The sequence below is a fragment of the Mirounga angustirostris genome, unplaced genomic scaffold (assembly GCF_029215605.1).
Source record: "Mirounga angustirostris isolate CCGP_5_RB_7025 unplaced genomic scaffold, mMirAng1.0.hap1 SCAF_6, whole genome shotgun sequence".
Lineage (NCBI taxonomy): Eukaryota > Metazoa > Chordata > Mammalia > Carnivora > Phocidae > Mirounga > Mirounga angustirostris.
The window spans coordinates 66,873,700-66,891,986 of record NW_026991714.1 but is presented as its reverse complement, the minus strand read 5'-3'; the positions used below and the strand labels follow the sequence as shown (position 1 = coordinate 66,891,986).

The following is an 18,287-nucleotide window of genomic DNA, read 5'->3' as shown; positions in this document are numbered from 1 at the left end:
CCAGAGGCAGATTTCTCAGGCTTTCCCGGTCACCCCCCACTGAAGTACCCCGATGCATGAGAAAGTCTCCGATGTCCAACCTGAGCTCTCTTGCTGCTACCCAGCCCACCGAGTGCATTTCAGTCAGCGATTTTCAAGGGGGAGAGAACATTTATCCATGTAATCCCTCCTAAAAAGGAAAACTGCTTTGAAATTGCTTTCCATCCCAATCCCCCCCCCTTTTTTTTAAAGAGTGATTGATTGATTCAGCGAGCACGAGTTGGGGGAGGGGCAGAGGGAGAGAGAGAATCTCAAGCAGACCCCACATTGAGCCTGGAACCTGACCCGGGGCTCGATCTCACGACCCTGAGTTCACGACCTGAGCTGAAACCAAGAGTCGGACACTTAACCGACCAAGCCCCCCAGGCACCCCAACCGTATACAATCTACAACTGAAAACTGCTTTGGAGCTGATTTCCATCCCAATCCCTTTTTACCTAAATGTTCCTGACGTGCTTCCCTCCTACCTGAAAGAGCCCGACGCTATAGGAAAGGCTCCGAAGCCATGGGGGAGGCACCCCCTCTACTGCAGCAGCCACGAGACAGAGTGGCCCCCATAGAAATTCACTAAGCCTTCCTCACATCCCAGCCAGCTGAGCACAAGCACGGCATTCTAGAAGGGCTCAGGAAACACTTGCTGGTTCAACCAAAGAAAGTCGGAACCTAACCAACAGTGAAATACCAGGTCAAAGACAGGCTAGCAGGTGCACGGGGCTTTCACCCCAGCAAACCAGAGAACTCCCGAGACACAGCAAGAAACAGCCCAGCCCGCCATGTCAGAGTTGTCATGCATTCATTCATCCATGCCTGCTTATCTGCATTTATTCGGCGGTGTTTTCTGAGCATCAAGCACAAGAACAGGGGGCATGGCCTGCAGCCCAGCCTGTCCCCCACCCGGGGCAGCACCCCAGCTGCTGGGGGAGACAGACAAACAGATTAGCCCATCCTGGAGGCTAGCGGCACAGAAGGTGGGTGGAGGTGGAGGTAAGAGACAGAGGACCAGTCTGTCCACTTTGGCCGAGGGAGACGTTCCCATGGCCGGAGTGGGGCGCACAGGACTCGCTCCAGCCCTGGCCGGCCACCTGGGGCGATGCGTCCCGCTGGGGCACCGCACAGCCTGGGCAGCCTGGCGGCCCCCTAAAGATTTACAAGATATATTTCGTGATGAGATAACACCGTCATGTGATTCCTGAGTCAGTACAGTGGGAAAAGGCCTTCCCATCATCCCTGCCCCAAGTACTTCTTTCCCTGGTGTCTCGTGTATCCTTCTAGAGCTTCTTCATCCAACGTCGTCCTCCCCGTCTTTCATAAAAGTAGTGTGCTCGCCACTGGCTCAGACCTTGAAAAGAGGTGCGTTCTGTTTTCTCAACGCTCCTGATTCTGCAGACTCACAGTACCCATTGCTGCCTACGTTCCGGTTTGTTGGTAAAAGGGAAGAATGGGTCAAGGCTTTGAAGGGATGTGATTAGACAGCAGAGGCCTGTCTACACCCCTGGACTGGTGAGGGAAGCGCAGTCAAGCTCTCCAGTGTCCCTCTGAGCTGCTGCCTAGTGACGGCCACACACACGGGGACAAGGATGTGTCCCCACATGGCCTGCCAGCCAGAAGCACCAAACAACACAAACATTTTTTATTCTTTTTTTCTTTTAAGATTTATTTATTTTGGGGGAGCAGAGGAAGAGGGAGAGGGAATCTCAAGCAGGCTCCACGCCCAGCCCGGGGCTCAATCTCACGACCCCGAGATCACGACCTGAGCTGAAACCAAGAGTTGGATACTTAACCGACTGAGCCCCCCCCAGGTGCCCCCATTTTTTAATCCTTTAACTATGGATTTAAAAAGGTGGGGCCTGCATGTTGCCAGCCATGATCTAAAGTAAAAGGAAGAAAATCAAGTGAGAACCAGCCTCAGCTCCACTCCCCCGAGGTAACGATTGGGAACAGTCGGGGCCGAGATTCATGCCCCATTTTACGGGAGAGCAACATGGAGGCAGCAGGTAAGGCAGTTCTGGGGGTCCTGAGAGAAGCCAGTTGTGACGTGGGGACTGAGGCCTGCTCTAGGCCCGGCGCCCCAAGAGTCCTGGTGGGCTGGGGGTGGGGGCCTGGTTACCCCCTTCCTTACTCTCTCTCTCTCTGCCCTGTTTTCCACATGTCCTGTGTCTACATCTGTCCTGAGCCTCTGTGTGGCTCCGAGCAAGGACAGTCTTGCTGACCAGGGGGCTCCCAGGCCTCACGGGCACTTGGCAGAGGGAGCGTTCGGCATGGACTTCTCGGAGAGGCCGCGCTAGCCTCGAACACCAGCTCTTACTCTTGGAAGGCTTGCAGGGGACACTCAAGTGCCTTCCAGGCAGCTCAGGCCACAAGCTCTCAACCTGGCCAGGGCCTGATACTCGGGGGGCCCCCTTGACCTCGTGGGGAGTCCCCAGCCCCGGGACCCCTCAGCCCGCGGTGAGAAGGTGGGCAGCCCGAGGTGCCGGGGAGAGCAGAGCAGAACTGTTCCCTAAGGCCTGAGACTCTCCCCCCTCTCCCTGGAGGACTGCGGCCACAGCCACCTTCATTCAAGTCCAGCCCAACCGTGCGGGGCGGAAGCTCAGAAGTGAAGGACAGGGGTCCTTAGCAGGTGAGGATTCACCCGAGCCAAGCAGACTGCAGGCACCAAGGCATAGGTCCTCAGTAAATGTACGTTGGTGGATTTAGGCCTGGGAGGGGGTGGCCTTGAGGGGGCGGGGGAGAGATGAGGGGACAGTCTCCAATCCCCAAGGACCGCTCGCCATCAGGCACGGCGCCAAGAGGACAGGATTCAGTATCAGGCATGGACCTGAGTCCTGGTATTAACCTGGGGAAACTTCCTTCCCTTTCTTAAAGCATTAGTGTGAATTACGGTCCTTAAAATTCACCCACTTAAATATACAGTTCGATGACCATGTATGTCCACAGTAGTGCAACCATCACCTCTTCAATCACCTCGTGGCTCCCAGCAGAAACCCCGTTTTCCTCCCATTCCCACCTGGCCCTGGGCAGCCACGATCTGGCACTGCAGACCGCACAGTTCCTGGCCATTTCCAATCCATGGAATCATACAGAATGTACGGCCAACAGCGACTGGGTTTTCGCTTCCGGTGATGTTTCTGGGCGCCTTCATGGTGTAGCGAGACCAGCGCTCCCTTTTTATCGCCGGACGCTATTCCCTTGAGTGGATGTGACGCTGGTGGGTGTCCACTCACCAGCTGGCAGACATTTGGGTAGTTTCCTCTTCTTGGCTCTTGGGAATGCTGCTGTCTTGGATATTCACGCCCAAGCGTTTGTGCGGACAAGTGCTCTGTCCCTTGAGTTGGTACTTGAATAGCATCGCTTATATGGTGACTAACTTTCCGAGCTGCCAGACTGTTGGACAGAGTGGCCACTCCATTTTACAGGAGAGCTGTCATTCCTGCACATCCTTGTCAACATCGCTTTCTGGTAAACCCCAGCTCCACCAAAACCAGTCGTGCGAGCAGCTGTGCCGTGGTACCGCCCTGGGCTTTGACATTTCCCCAGTCAGCGATGGCTTAAATGTCTCCTCACAGGCCCATTTGCTGTGTTATCTTCTTTGGTGAAATGTCTCTTTGAATCTTTGGGGGGCAGCTTATTTAACCTCCTCGAGCTTCGCCTTATTCTACCCAGTTCCTGAATCTTAAGATTTCCTATAAAGGGCGTGCAGAGCCTGCCACCTAACGTGGGCTTTACAATAGCTTTGCAGAACTTGTCGCTTGTCACTGTGGCCCCACAGGAACGAGCCTCGTCCACGGTTCTCAGGTTGGAGTTTGAGCTGGGCTGCTGTCCTCACCGAGGACCCCCTCCCGCAGCTGGGGGTGAAGGATGAGCACCACAGGCTTGAGTGGTCCACCGTGTTCCACATGTTCTGCTGAGCCGTTCCACAAGGTCTCACTGCAAACCCACCAGAAGCTTCTGATGGAGCGGGACCTCCTATTTAGAGGGGATGAAATCTGGAGACTGGATTCAGTAGCTTCTCTAAGGTCCCCTAGCTGAAAGTGGCAGAAACTGGTGCACTTGTCGTGATGAGCACAGGGCAACGCCTAGAAGTGTTGAATTACTGTATCGTACAGCTTAACTAACTGGAATTAAGTTTTAAAAAAAACACATCTACCCGCAAATTGTGGGGGGGGCAACTCAGATTTGAACCCAGAGAGGATGCCGGTGCCAATGCCACAGGCGGCGAGCTCCTGGGGACGAGCGGGAGGCTCCGTCCCGCTGTGTACACAGCAGGCCCACCCACGGCCCCACCCGTGAGCCCAGCTCAAGGAGCTAAGCTGCTCGTCCCCAGGCCTCAGCATCTGCAGTCAAGTGAGGGAAAAAGTAGCTCCTCCCTCAGAGTGCAGTCCGCCTGGGTCCAAAGCCCGGCAGGTGCACGGCCAACTACAAAGCAGGCAGCTTCCTCCTCTGTGCCTGGGCAGCCACCCTCCCCCCGGCTCAGGCCACTTGGCTCTCCTCGGCCATGAGCTCTGGCCCATCCTAGAACCATCTCCTGACCCTGACCCTGGGGGTCAGGCTGGAGCAGGGCGTCTGTACAGCTCTCAGGGCCTAGCCCATAATTTCTTCTCCTCCCTACTTCTTGCCTTCAGACGGCGCTCCCCATAGAAGCAGGGAATGCCTGGTCAGGTCCTGGAGTTCTCTAGAATGAGGACTTAAGATGAAGCATAAAAAAGCAGCCTGGCTCAGTCAGTAGAGCGCACGACTCTTGATCTCGGGGTCGTGAGCTCAAGCCCCACACTGGGCGCAGAGCTTACTTAAAAAAAATAAAAGCAGGGTAATAAAAATTAAAACTATATTGAAGCAGTTAAACTTAAGAGAGCTCAGTAACACTTTTCCAACGGGACACCTATGAAGCAAGAGTTAAAGAGAAGCATGACATACTTTCGTGCTTTTCTGATTAACTGTAACAATTCTAAGTTGCTCACTTCTTTTCCACTCACAATTCAGAGAGCAAAGTCCTCGTCACGTTTCGTACCTCTCTCTGCCTTGACTTGGCGTCAAGCGGACTCTGGTTCTGGCTCCAGACAGAGGACCCCAGCTGAAGGTCTCCAGACCTTTCACCCAGCAGGGCTCAGACTGGAGTTGTGGCCTCTCTCCCCCAACAGGTGCACAGGCCTGCCTCTGGCCGCCACCATCACCCCCTCCCCCTGGGAGCATCTTCCAACGTGGACAAGACGAGAAACTAGTGTGGCTGGGTCTGAACAGATTTAAGGGGGTTTTATCACAAGGACCTGAAACTGCCGGACCTGCCCTCGCCCTGCTCGGTCCCCCACAGGGCTCTGGTTCTAGAAAGGAGGGCAGAGACCACCTCAGTCCTTCTTGCCCCCGGGGCCCAGGCTTCTTGTAAGCAGCTTCCCTGTGGAATGGGTCAACGTGGACACTGTGGGGGATTCCAGCTTCACTCTGTCCAGGAGGGTCTTCTTGAGGGCAGCAGGGGAGACCTTCTCTTGGGCAGCCATGGACTGCAGCTCTCTGCAGACAAAGCCCCAAAGGGGTTGAAGGAGGAGCCAGAACTCCACACAGCTTCCCCGTGCACATAACCCCCAAGCCCGGAGGACTGGACACCACCCAAAATTAGAACCCTAAATCAAACACTCCCCCGAGCTTCTCAGAAGTGCTATTTAACCACGTGTGGGTGACCATGCACATGTGTAGCTCTGCGTGCTTTCTGCAATCACACGGAGACATGGTACGGATGGGACAGTGAGCAGGCTTGGAGTCACACACTTGTCCAGCCCGCCTCCACTATGTACTAGCTGCCTGAGCTCAGGAAAACCATCTCTGGGCCTCAACCTCCTCTTCTATAAATCCAAGCTACCTGCCCCCCCCCCCCCCACCGACCCAACAGAACTGCAGTGACCATTAAATGTAGAAAGGCCTGCAAACCCTCGGCAAAACGGATTCCAAGAAACCATGCTTATGGACAGAGCGCAGGACTGCTGAGGGGACCACAGGCGGCAGTTTCTGTGGGACGGGGCCCAGCCTGGGGGTCACTGGGAGCAGGGAGCCCAGGCACAGAGGGGGAGCGACCCACCGCGTGCGGATGCAGGAGGCCTCCACAGCGTTGATGAGCAAGGAGCGGAAACCCCCACTCTCCAGGAAGTGCAGGGCGTGGATGGTGGCCCCTCCGGGGGAGCAGACATTGTCTTTGAGCTGGCCTGGGTGCTGCTCTGAGTCTAGCAGCATCTTGGCAGCACCCTGCGAGAGGCAGGAGGCATGAGAGGAGAAGACTGCTCATGTACCTCAGACAGGCTTTTCCACACCCACTGCCCTTCCCCAGTCGCTATCCCAGCTTCCCAACCAAGCCCCACCCCAGCTCAGGGACCCCCCCCAGCTCAGGGACCCCCCCCCCGGGGCCCCCATCCCACACCCCAGTCCAGAACACGCAGGGCAAGTATACTGACCAGCAAGGCCTGGGCCCCCAGGCGGACCGCCAGGCGCCGAGGCAGGCCCATCTTCACCCCACCATCAGCCAACGCGTCCAGGGCCATGAATGCCTGTGGAGACACTCGCTGAGTCCCAGGGCCGCAGACACGCAGGGCCACTCCCCGCGGTCTGCTTTTCCTCATGACCGCAACTAGCTCCAAAGGCTGCCCTCCTCCAACAGCTAGCTTCACCCCGACATAGGCAGCACCCACAGCCCAAGCGGCCTGCCAGTCCATCCCGCTGCCCTGGGCCCCCAGGGGGTCTCACGTAAGCAGGCCCACTGCCGCTGAGCCCCGTGACGGCGTCAATCAGGTCCTCCTCCACCTCCGTGCAGAACCCCACGCTACTCATGAGCTGCTCCAGGAGCCTGCCATCCTCCACCAGGGCGTGGGTGCCCGTGGCGTACACCGTGGCGCCCTCCCGCACCACCACGGGTGTGTTGGTCATGCAGCGAATTACCTTGGGGGCCGGCTGGAAGGCCATCAGCTTCTGGGTCAAGGAAGAGGCCCCAGTGAGTTGCCAGGGCACCACTGGCGCCCCCAGCCTCCCCCACAAACAATTCATCACGGGCACCTTTTCCACAGAGCTGATGGTAACACCAGCAGCACAGGACACCACGATATGCCTGGCCTGCACATCCGCCCCGATCTCGTCCAGGATGAAGGGGATGATGTGCGGCTTCACAGCCAGGAACAGGACGTCACTGTGCCTCACCGTCTCCTTGTTGCTTCGGGTCAAGTTCACGCCCATCTTCTGCAGGAGGAGACTACCCAGCTCACAGTGCAGGCAACCTCCCTCGCCCGCCCCCACCCCCCCCCGCCCCCGGAGCACCCTGGAATCCCCTGCCCTGTCCCTTCGGGGTCTGCCCCTACCCCCGTCACCGCCGAAGTCTTCCCTTGTTGCTAGCGAACAAGTGAGCCAAGTGCTAGGCAGGCACACGCTTCCCCAAGGCCACCGGGCCGTGGCCGTCTCCCATCCCCACCAGGCCTCGGGCACCCGGGCACCCCTCTGCCAGGAAAGTTCCCCCGGCCGGAAAGAGACACGGGCAGAGGGGCAGGTGAAATGGGAGCGCGCAAGGGTTGGCACAGAGGGCCGGACGCTCCTGGGGGGAGGTGGGCGCGGGCCGGGCCCCCCCCCCCGTGCCCCACGCCCCCGCGCCCCCCTACCCTGAGCGAGGACACCGTGGGCAGGTCCATTTCCGGGGAGCTGGCTATGATCTTGTGAGCCGACAGGATCCCTGCGGAAGATGGGGCTCATCAGCCGGGCACCGCGGCCCTCCGGCCCCGCGCTCTCCCCGGGAGGGCAGGTCGGACCCACAACCAGGCCCCGCGCGGGCTCGCGACCCTCGCTGCTCCACGAGCCTCGTCCCGCCCGTCAGACGCTCAGCCGTTCGGGCTCGCGCGGCGGAGGGCGTCCCCGGATCAGGCTGCGGCCCGCGCCCCCCCGCGCGCCCACCTGCCGCCGTGAAGCCCCGCGCCAGGGCACAGGCCAGCTGGCCCGCGCCGATGAAGCCCACGCTCATGGCGGCGGGAACGCCTCCGGCACCACCAGGGAGCCGCCGCAGGATACACGAGGCCGGGCGGAGAGAGACCCCAACGAGCCGCACGCCCCGGAAGCCGGACCCAGACAGCTGCCGGCAGCTTCCGGCCCGGCTGCCGGGACCCCTCCCCACCGCCTGCCTCGCAGGAGGTGCCGTGGGGCCTCACGGGTCCCCGCCCCGCCTCGCCAGGGCGGCCAATCCGCGGCCGGGAACTCGAGCGGACCAATCCGTGGCCGAGAGCTCGGGAGCGGGGCACCAATCTTCGGGCGGGCCAATCCGCGGCCGGGAGCTCGAGCGGACCAATCCGTGGCCGAGAGCTCGGGAGCGGGGCACCAATCCTCGGGCGGGCTAATCCGCGGCCAGGAGCTCGAGCGGACCAATCCGCTGCCGGGAGCTCGAGCCGTGTGCCCGCCCCCGAGCACGGGATTGGCGGTGGGAACCTCCGGCGCGGTGCGCGGCAGCCCGGGTCTCCGCCCCGCGGGCCCGCCCGGGACCAGAGTCGGCCCTCGAGGCCGGTGGGGCCGGGAACTGGGATTCCGGCCGAAGACGGCTAGTGTTGTGTGTGGCGCGGTCTGTCAGCCGCCCTAGCGGGCGGGAGGCTCTGCGGGTTGTGGACTGCAGGCCTGAGCGGGGGCGGCTGGAAGCCCCTGCTGCTCGCCCCTTCCCGGCCTGCGGGGTGGTGGCCGCGCGCGGTAGCAGCCGCGTTGTCCGCCGAGCCTGCACGGTTCCTAAGAATGGAGGATCGGCTCCTTTCGTGCGTTTGGGAGGATCCAGTCCTTAGCGTGAAACAGGGGTCCGCCACCTCCATTCTGATCTGTGCGTGCTTTCCAACCAAGTTCTCCTCGCCAGCTTACCTCTTTCCCCAGGCAAACAGCCCGGGGCAAAGGACCCGGGCCTGAGCTCTGAAACCGCCCCTCGAGCCACAAGGACCGCCCTGAGCCGGCCCTGGCAAGCCCACCCATGACCGACCCCACCCGCACTCCCACTAACCTCTGTCCCTTTGCATTTTCCTGATGCAAACCTGCATGTATTTGCCGCACTTGGGAGACCGTCTATGAGACTGGTCGGCTGTCTCCCTGGTGTCGGCCTCCCTGAAATAGACTCCTTTCCTGTTTAACCTCCTCCTCTCTCTGCCTTTGATTTGGTGAGTGGTGAGTGGCTGACCCTGGTCTGTCTGGGACCCCCGGAGCCAGGTGACTCTGCCCGCGGCGCCCCAGCTGCAGGTAGGGCCCAGCCGAGGCAGGGGAAGTCTAAGACTCCCCCCTCGCCCAGCCCCAACTTGCTGTAAACGCTCCCCAGACGGTAGGTTTGCATTTCCACCAGCAGTAAAAGGGGCCTCCAGAACGGGTGTCAGGAAAGTACGGGGGGGGGGGGATCCCTGGAGGACTCTTAGGAGCTGGGGGGACTGTGGGCTCCCCACGGCCTGTCTGCGGGGGGTTCTGCACCCCTGCCCCGCCCCCTCCCTGCAGCACCCCCCACCCCTTTCCCTGCAAGTTTCTCCCTGCTGCAAGCTTCCTTTACCTGCTCACGTCCCTGAGCAAGTCCCCACCTCCTTGGTTCCTGCACCCTTAAAGGTGCGGACCAAATGTTCACTATTAAGCAAAATAATATTTCAGTAACTTTTTCTGATTAGAAAAGGAGTACATGCATATTGAGGAAAATATGGGAAATCCAAAAAAAAAAGTAAAGGTCAAAATAGTCCCATAATCAGACTTCCTAGGGACAGTCTCTTAGAAACATTTTCGGTGGATTTCCTTACATTATTATTGTCTATGCATATATACTTTTCCATTCTTGGGAATAAATGATATACATATAGTTTTGAAACTTCTACGTGAGATGTATAATAAGCATTTCCCAATGTCACTGAAAAGTTGTTTAAAACAAGATATCTGTGACTACTTAGTATTCCATTATATGGCTGCACCACACTGACCATTCTCCCAAAGATCAAAATTAGGTTTATTAATTCATTCCACACATGCTTACTGAGCCGGGTTCTGGGGGTCCAGCCATGAACAAAGCAAAGGTCCCTATCCTCACAAACTTATGTCCATTTTTAAAATTATTCAGGGGCACCTGGGTGGCTCAGTCAGTTAAGCGTCTGCGTTCAGCTCAGGTCATGGTCCCAGGGTCCTGGGATCGAGCCCCGTGTCGGGCTCTCTGCTCAGCGGGAAGCCTGCTTCTCCCTCTGCCTCTGCCTCTCTCTGTCTCTCATGAATAAATAAATAAGATCTTTAAAAAAAAAAAAAAAAAAAATTTTTTTTAATTCTACTACTGGGAGAAAATCTTTGTCAAACTCTGATTATGTTCTTTGTTCCGTGTGTAGTGGCTTTAGAGACTCCCCACAGCAGCTGAGGGGGGGCCGGCAACTGGACACTTCAAACTAGCGGAGGAAAGGGGGACCTGCGGTACAGCCTTTGAGAAGGTACTGGGAGCGTGCCATCTGGAAGGGGCACCTGCATCAGGAGGAGCTCGGGGACTGGAACTGGGGCCCAGCACTGCCACATCCTTCCTCTCTTCTCTGGTCTTTACTTGCTCCCACTTGGCCTCCTTTCTAGTAGAAGAATCTTTGGCAGGCAGCAGGAAAGGTGGGAGCTTCTGAATGCTGTCGGCTCCTCTGAGGGAGCAGGGCTCCCCATAGTCCATTTGGAAGCCTGCAGGTCCCCTTGCTTCCCCTGGTCTCTGGCTCTGGCCTGCAAACACAAGATTGGGGTGGGGCGGGGTGCGGTGTCTCACTCCTTCCGCACAACCATCCATCCGTGACCTGGTGGCCGTGGCATCTCCTGCTTTGGCGTCCAGGAGTAGAGGTGAGATGTGAGGAGGATTCCGGGGCCCAGGGAGGGAGGCCATGTTGGTGGCCCCTGTGCTGACTTGACCACCGGCTGGGCCAGGCCACGTGAGAGAGGGCGCAGCCAAGGCACGTGGCCCTCCTCACAGATCCTGGACAGGTGAGCCACTGGCCAGAAACTGGTTCTTTTTTTGTGGTACTTGGAGATCTATCATTTTTTTTTCATCTCCAAAGTTTAAAGTTTATATGTACAAAGTTTTATTCTGTTTTAATGATATGCACCCCCATTTCCTTCTCTTGTAATGACTTGCTGACTCTAAAGTCCTGCCAGGGTTCCCTTGGCGAGATGCAGGGAGGAAAGCGCCCTCCTCCCCCAGCTACTTAGGACGCCCCCCCAGGAGGGCCCCAGCCTGGTGCTGCCAACCGGCCGGGGACACAGGCTCTCCATGTCCGGCACCTGTGTCCTCTCCATTTTACTCCATCTGATCAGGCAGAGAGAAGCCCTGAAGGAAAATGGGGAAGCTCACCAAGCTTCTGGGACTGCCCACCTTCATCCCCCCCCCGCCCTCCTCCATCCTCCCCCTCCTCTCCTGGTCAGTTAGGTCAACTGTTGCTGCCCTTCCCCCTCCTCCCTCCCCACAGTCCCACTCCTCCCTCTCCTACCTTCCCAGACAAAGTGGATAATGCATCATTTCTGCCTCCACTTCTCCGGTCCTTCACCCCCCAGGGCCTCCGGGCCTCCTTTCTGATCTAATGAGCTGGCTCATCTGGTCTAACAATGGACAGATCCAGGGAATGAGGTGCTTTCAGCTAATCCTAAGGCAAGTCCCCTTGACCCCAGTCCGTCCTAACTTAGGGACCTCTCCAGGGAGGCACATTTTGCATGGGTTTTTCTTTTTCTTTCTTTCTTTCTTTTTTTTTAAATCACACAAATAACCCATGTTGATTGTAGAAAAAATTTAAATTTGAGCAAATGGAAAAATGAACATTGCTTTTAATCCCACCACCTAAAGAGATCCAGTGTGACTCTTTGGAATATAACTCGACACTTCTTTGTTCTGTAAGTCAGGCACACCTTAAACCTGATTTTTTTTAAAAGATTTTATTTATTTGAGCGAGAGAGAAAGAGCACGAGCAGGGGGAGAGGGGCAGAGGCAGAGGGAGAAGCAGACTCCCTGCTGAGCAAGGAACCCAATGTGGGACTCGATCCCAGGACCCTGAGATTATGACTTCAACCGAAGGCAGACACTTAACAGACTGAGCCACCCAGGTGCCCTTAAACCTGATTTTCTTTTTTTTTAAGATTTTATTTATTTATTTGACAGAGAGACACAGCCAGAGAGGGAATACAAGCAGGGGGAGTGGGAAAGGGAGAAGCAGGCTTCCCGCTGAGCAGGGAGCCCGATGCGGGGCTTGATCCCAGGACCTGGAATCATGACCTGAGCCGAAGGCAGACGCTTAAAGACTGAGCCACCCAGGTGCCCCTAAACCTGATTTTTAAAACAAGTATGTGTTCATGTTGTATGTGAACAGGTCAGGTTGTATATAAAGGAGACATGCAAAAACCATAGGGATTATGGGCAATTTTCAAGTCATTCAAAATTACCTTTAATGCTGTTACTTTGTCTTTTAAGTGAAAACATAATTACACATCACTTCTAATGGGCTTTGGCGGACTGTCTTCGTTTCTTCTGCTGCCATAAAAATGTCCTGCAAATTTTGCATCACAGAACAAATGTGTTACCTCACGTGTTGCAGGTCACAAGTGGTCAGTGGGTCCAGCTGGTTTCTCTGCTCTGGGTCCCACAGGCCACATCAAGGTGGCAGCTGATCCGAGTCCTTCTCTAGAGGCTCTGGGGAAGATTTGGCACCAAGACTCATTCAGGGGGCTGGCAGAATTTGGCTCCGTGTGGCTGTAGGAATGCGGTCCCCTTTCCTTGCTGGCTGCCAGCCAGGGGTTGTTCTCAGCTTCTCAAAGGCTCTCACATTCCCGGGCTCACAGTCCCCTTCATCTGTAAACCAGTAACGGCAGGTCCGGTCCTTTTCCTGCTTCAAATCTTTCTGGCCTCCTCTTCTGCCTCTGTTGGTTCGCATCCTCCTGGGAGCTCCGGGTGTGATCTCAAGCCAGCGCCCAGACACAGTGGACAGGGAGGGATGGAGGAAAGAGGCAGGCCACTCCAGATGGGTTGAAGGAGCTCAGGGAACCGACCTACGAGCCTTGTCTTGGGGGCTGCGAGAAGGTGGATCCCTGCGTCCACTGGCCACATCCTAACTGTTCATAGAGAGGCCTCAGCGGGGGGGGTGGGGGGGGGTCGGTCTGATGGTCCCAGCACCACATCACTGTCTCAAGGCTGTCCTGGGGGCAGCTTCTGGGCAAGGTGACTGGAACATTCCAAAGGCAGGAGAGGGGATGAGGAGCTTCCCTTGCCCGGGTCCAGCTCACGGGTCAACTGGCGGTCACATCTTCTCATTGACCTTCCCTAAAGCCTCATCTCTGTGCCTCTAGCCAGACAAAGTTCTCTACTTTGAAGGAATCCTGTGATTAGATTGTGTGTACTTTGTTAATCCAAGATCGTCTCCTTATTTTGAGGTCTGTAACCTTAATCACATCTGCAAAATCCCCTTTGAAATATAAAATGACAGAGTCACAGGCTCCAAGGATTGGGAGGCATGGATATATTGGGGAAAACATTCTATGTACCACACCATCTCCCTGTGCTGAAGAACACATCCTTATATTTTGAAATAAGGCGGATCTCCTGGACTTTTTAGCTCACAGGGGATGATGGGAGCAGGCCCATCCTTGCCACTGATTGAATGGTCTGGCTGGGAGTCTGCAGATAGGTCACTGAGTAGCTGGTGGAACTCTTTAGAAGGTATGGATACTCTTCTTGTAAAGAAAACAACGGTCTGCCCTGGTCCTCACAGCATCCCACGTGGAAGGGCTTCATTCAGATGTCTGATGGAGGTGATCTAGGCCTTTCTGTCCAAGCCAAGTCCTCTCCCCTGCCTCCAGCCATATGCTTGCCACGTTCTCAGATCCTGGCTGTCCAGAGACTGGCTCCATTTACCCCTCCACTAGTCCGTTGTTATTAATGAGCTTTGTGGGTGAAAACAGAGCCCAAGAACTTCAACAGCCAGGCATAAGGAAACCCAGCTGCCTAGAAAGGTTACATTAGGGCACTGCCAGGTGTGGCCGCTTCCAGATGACCTGGTGGCTAACGCCCATGTCATCAACAGAACACGCTTACGTGGGGGGATGGGGGGAGCACAGTGGGAAGGAGTGTTATAACCCATGCCTCAGTGTAGAGATTCAACAGCTTTGTATCGCCCTGCCTCGATTTCCTCATCTGGAAAATGGGAATCATAATACCTACCTTAAGGAATTTGTTGCAATAATTAAGTGATGTAAGGTATACAAAATTGCCTGGTCCAGCGCCCTGGCTTACAGTGAGTGCTCAATAAATGTTAGGTTGCTTGCCACACCACTGTCACCCCATGTCTGTCCCCATAAACACTGCCAGGGGGAAAGTGTTTTCTAAAGAGGTGGCCCATGTGACTGATTGTTTATGATACCGGTTTTGGAGTGAGAGCTAGGGGACAATATAAGTATTAGAAATGAAAGCTTAATCCAAACCTAGTTATTGCAGTGTTTGGCACCCCCAGAGACCGGGGGTCTTGGTCTCCCCATCTCTTCACATCATTATGAGATCTCATCCCCATCATCACTCCCTTCTCTCTGGTATAAAGGGTACCAGAAACGAAATGCAGAGACACAGAGCAAACCGTCACTTTATTTTGGCATATTATCTACACTCAACTGTTTTGGCTACGTTTTTTAAAAAGTAAATACATTTGGGTTCTGGTGGTAAAGCTTCTAAAACAGTGGGGGAAATAACCTAACTACACACAGGAAAAGCTGGGTCTGCAGGGGAGCCGGTGAAGTTTGGGCTCTCTGACCCCCAGGGTAATGACTCAGCTGACTCCCACCTCCTCTCTTTTAAGAGGAAATGGTGGCCCAAAGGCTTCCCCATTGGCTTGAGGTCACAGTTGTGACCCTGTTTGATCCAGAAACCAAGTACCCCAGTTGGAAGCCCATCGTCCTCCCTCCTAGCAATCTCTCAAGGGAGTGGGGACCCAAGCATGTTTACAAGAGTCCAGAATGGGTCAACGTTTTGGGGAAGGGGTGTTCTTTTTTTTACCTCCTCCCTACCTAGGGGAAAGTGGGGGATTTAAAAAATTTTTGTTTTAATTCCCATCATGCAGTAGAGTAAATCAGTCTGTTTCCCCAGCTCACATCATAGGGCATGTTGTCCATACTCAGCTGAGAGTTTGCCATAGAGAGGCTCCCCGCGTGCAGTCTGCCCATGCCCGGCTGTGTTCCTTAACAAGGAGGCTGGGATTTCCTTCTAGAGCTCAGCAATCTGAGCCGCATTAGTTACTCACCTAAGTGCTTAGGGTGGGGGTGATGCACAGGAGGACAAGAAAAGGAAGAACGTGCAGGAAAAGTAAAACAGGGGCGCTGAGTGCGGCCAGGGGTCACTTGCTAAGGAGGAAATTAACACCTATGTCCAGACCTGCTTCTGTGCACCTGTCCAGGGCGGCGCCGCGGTGGCCACGCCCCACACCTAAGGCTCCAGCTTCCGGGGCACCGGCGCCCCGTCCCAGGAGCAGCTACAGCTCTGCACCCTCATGTTGGGCAGGCTGACCACCTGGGGCCTGGGCCTGCCTTCCTCCTCCACGCGGACGATCATGGGCAGCGAGGCCGTTTCCGAGGCGATGCACTGCCGAGGCCCCAGAAGCGGCCACTTGAAGGGCAGGGGCTGCCGGCAGGCGCCCACGCACTCGTAGGCCAGGAAGCCGGGGGGCTCCAGGACCCAGTTCTCAGCCCACTTCATCCCCTGCAGGTCGATGTACATCTCCTGGCGGCAGCAGCGGGGGGCCTCCGACCCAGGCACCTCGGGGTCACAATCGCCCTGAGCTCTGCGCGGGCAAGGAGAAGCAGAGGTCAGCGGGGAGGGCCCGGGGCGGGGGAGCCGGGAGGGGCATCTGGGAGGAGCTTTGCCACCCAGCGCTCATTATGTTCAAAAGGATAAGGACGGGTCACTACCAACAACCAAACGGTACATCACGAGAGCCCTTAGTCCTGAGACTGAAAGGGACTCTCCTGCGGGCATTCACTCCCATGGCACCCTGAAAAGTCCCACTCGGACTGAGCTGGCCTTGGGAGTGGGGTCCCCCCGTGCGGCCCGGGCGCCTACCCGTAGGCCCCCAGGTCCAGCGTGTGCAGCTCCAGCTGGGGCTCGCCCTGCCTGGCGCCCGCCGGCCCCTGGAAGGCAAAGCGCACCAGCTTGTGGGCGCCCGCGGCCCGCGGGCCCAGGTGCTCCGTCTGCACCGTCACCTGCAGGAGCAGGGGCTGCCGAGGCCGGCTCAGCTGCTGCCAGAAGGTCACGGCCTCGGTCACGTCGAAGGCCTTCCAGCCGCTGTCGTGGAGGGACACCAGCCTGCGACGGGGCGGCGCGGGGACGGGGGCCTGAGCTGGGGGCTGCGGGTTCACCCTGGGGAGCCCTCCTGCCCCCACGCCCGCGCTGGGACCCCCGCCCGTGCCCCTCTCCTCCCCGCCCCCGCGCTGGGACCCCCGGCCCGCGCCCCTCCCCTCTCCTCCTCCCATCTCCTCCCCCCGCGCTGGGACCCCGCCCCCTCCCCCCACTCTAGGACACCTACTTCCCTGCCCCCCACCCCCCGTGCTGGGACCCCCGCCCCTCCCCTCTCCTCCTCCCGTCTCCTCCCCCCGTGCTGGGACTCCCGCCTCCCCTCCCCCCAGCTAGGAACCCCCCCTCCCCCCCTCCCCTCGGCATCCCTCCTCCCCCGCCCCCTCCCCGCTTGCAGCCCCCACCTGGAGTCCACCAGGGAGGTGCGGTTGGAGCTGTCCTCGCGGACGTGCAGCCACTCGACGGTGACGCGGGCGCGGGCGCTGTGCGGGGACAGCCGCTCGAGCCTACGGAGCGCGGCCCTGGGCACCGGCTCCTGGAAGAGGCGCAGCACGGCCCGCACCAGCTCGCTGTTGGGGGGCAGCCGCCGCTCCATGCTGAACACCAGCAGGTGCGTGGAGGCCTCCGACGCCAGCCACCTGCCCACCACCTCTGGGGACAGGAGCAGGGTCAGGAGGCCTGTGCAGCACCAGGGCGGCTGCGAGGGGGCTGGGCCCCCCGCCAGTGAACAGCATTTCCCCAGCAGTCCCCAGGGAGATGCCAGGGAGAATGTGGGGGCTGGGGCTGCCCCTCAAGTGCACAGACATGCACAGACATTCTTTTCTGTTTGTTTGAACATTTTACTTCTAAGTAATCTCTACGTAGGCCCAGCGGGGGCTCCAACTCACAAACCCAAGATCAAGAGTCACACCCTCCACCTGCTGAGCCAGCCAGGCCCCCAGACCTGTAGCCTTCTTTGGGCAAAGGGCACTGCAAAACGGGGTGGGGGGGGAGGTGGGCAATGGAGGGGGGGCAGAGAGCCCTGCCATGGAGACCTCTGGTGGCCAGCTGAGTGTCCTAAGAAGCAGAGCAAGAGCCTTGAATTCCTCCCATCTCCCTCCCATGCCCGGGGAGATGTCCCCAAGAGGAGTCCAGGGCCCGTGAGCAGCTTTAGCGGGGCTACCGAGTCCGGAGGCCAACGGTGGGACGTGTTCCACACCCTCCCCACACGCCCTGTGTCCCTAACCCCTGAGCTCCCGGTTGGCACCCCGACAAGGAGCGGGGCGTAGCCGCAGGGAGGCCTCACCTCGGAATTTCTGGCTGAACCTCTTCCCTCGAGAGCGGGCACCGTGGCTGCGCTGCAACAGGGCCACGTACTGGGCTGTCACGTGGGCAGGGGTGACCAGCCTGTCACCGTCGCCCCCGTCTAGGACGGGCACCTGGCTGAGGTGCAGCTGCCGCAGCAGGCTGCCCCGGATCTGCTCCCCGCTCAAGGCGGCCCCGGGGCCGGGGAAGGGCAGCGCCCAAAGAGCCCAGCACAGCCACAGTGGCCGCATGGGGCCGCGCACAAGCCCGAGCCGCGGAGGCGACAGACGTGTCCCCGGGGGCGGCTCCGGGAGGGTCCTGGCTGGCTGTGCTTAGGGTCAGGCTGGGTCGGCTTTATAGCCAGCCCTGGGCAGGGCCTGGGGGTGGGGGGAGCCAGGCCACACCCCTCGGACCTCCTGGGAGCTCAGCAGCCAGGCAGGTCCAGGAGCCTGGAGGAGGGGGCTGTCTAGAACGGGCACAGAGGCCTGTCTGGATGCCACACCAGCCCGGGGCCTCTGGCCATTGCTGTCTGGGCAGCTCAGGGATGATTTCAGTGCCTGTTGAATTTCCCGGGCCCTACCCCGGTCCCAGCCTATGAAAAAGTGGGCCTATTCTGTAAGAAAGAGAATCCTATCTGGCAACTGTTGAAATCTCTTTCCTGGAGGCCAGTCTGGGTCTCCGTGTG

General features: G+C 58.0%; 2 protein-coding genes across 3 annotated transcripts; both read right to left on the bottom strand.

The window, feature by feature from the left end:
- Positions 1 to 5,044: 5,044 nt before the first annotated feature.
- On the bottom strand, positions 5,045 to 8,196 carry PYCR2 (pyrroline-5-carboxylate reductase 2). Of its 2 annotated transcripts, none has more exons than XM_045877632.3 (7): positions 7,951 to 8,196; positions 7,662 to 7,732; positions 7,069 to 7,248; positions 6,763 to 6,984; positions 6,474 to 6,566; positions 6,104 to 6,267; positions 5,045 to 5,541 (listed from the first exon to the last, which is right to left on the bottom strand). In XM_045877632.3, exons 1-7 carry the CDS (start codon positions 8,015 to 8,017, stop codon positions 5,379 to 5,381), a joined length of 960 nt encoding a protein of 319 aa, XP_045733588.1. In that variant the 5' UTR covers positions 8,018 to 8,196; the 3' UTR covers positions 5,045 to 5,378. The 2 variants fall into 2 exon arrangements, with proteins under 2 accessions (XP_045733588.1, XP_045733589.1); XM_045877633.3 differs by having other exon boundaries at positions 7,069 to 7,261; positions 7,951 to 8,017.
- A 6,410-nt stretch (positions 8,197 to 14,606) lies between these two features.
- Positions 14,607 to 17,955, bottom strand: LOC123847016 (left-right determination factor 1-like). The gene is made up of 4 exons (XM_064593530.1): positions 17,604 to 17,955; positions 16,723 to 16,969; positions 16,088 to 16,330; positions 14,607 to 15,809 (listed from the first exon to the last, which is right to left on the bottom strand). Exons 1-4 carry the CDS (start codon positions 17,851 to 17,853, stop codon positions 15,455 to 15,457), a joined length of 1,095 nt encoding a protein of 364 aa, XP_064449600.1. The 5' UTR covers positions 17,854 to 17,955; the 3' UTR covers positions 14,607 to 15,454.
- Between the last annotated feature and the right edge of the window lie 332 nt (positions 17,956 to 18,287).

Excerpts from the sequence above, each read along its gene's own strand:
- LOC123847016 (XM_064593530.1), bottom strand. The coding sequence starts at position 17,853 with ATGCGGCCACTGTGGCTGTGCTGGGCTCTTTGGGCGCTGCCCTTCCCC. Across the intron at positions 16,331-16,722 it reads ACCTCCCTGGTGGACTCCAG|GCTGGTGTCCCTCCACGACA; the intron begins GTGGGGGCTGCA and ends GCCCCGTCGCAG. Across the intron at positions 15,810-16,087 it reads CTGGACCTGGGGGCCTACGG|AGCTCAGGGCGATTGTGACC; the intron begins GTAGGCGCCCGG and ends TTGCCCGCGCAG.
- PYCR2 (XM_045877632.3), bottom strand. The coding sequence starts at position 8,017 with ATGAGCGTGGGCTTCATCGGCGCGGGCCAGCTGGCCTGTGCCCTGGCG. Across the intron at positions 6,985-7,068 it reads CCATCAGCTCTGTGGAAAAG|AAGCTGATGGCCTTCCAGCC; the intron begins GTGCCCGTGATG and ends TCCTTGACCCAG. Across the intron at positions 5,542-6,103 it reads GCCTCCTGCATCCGCACGCG|AGAGCTGCAGTCCATGGCTG; the intron begins GTGGGTCGCTCC and ends CTTTGTCTGCAG.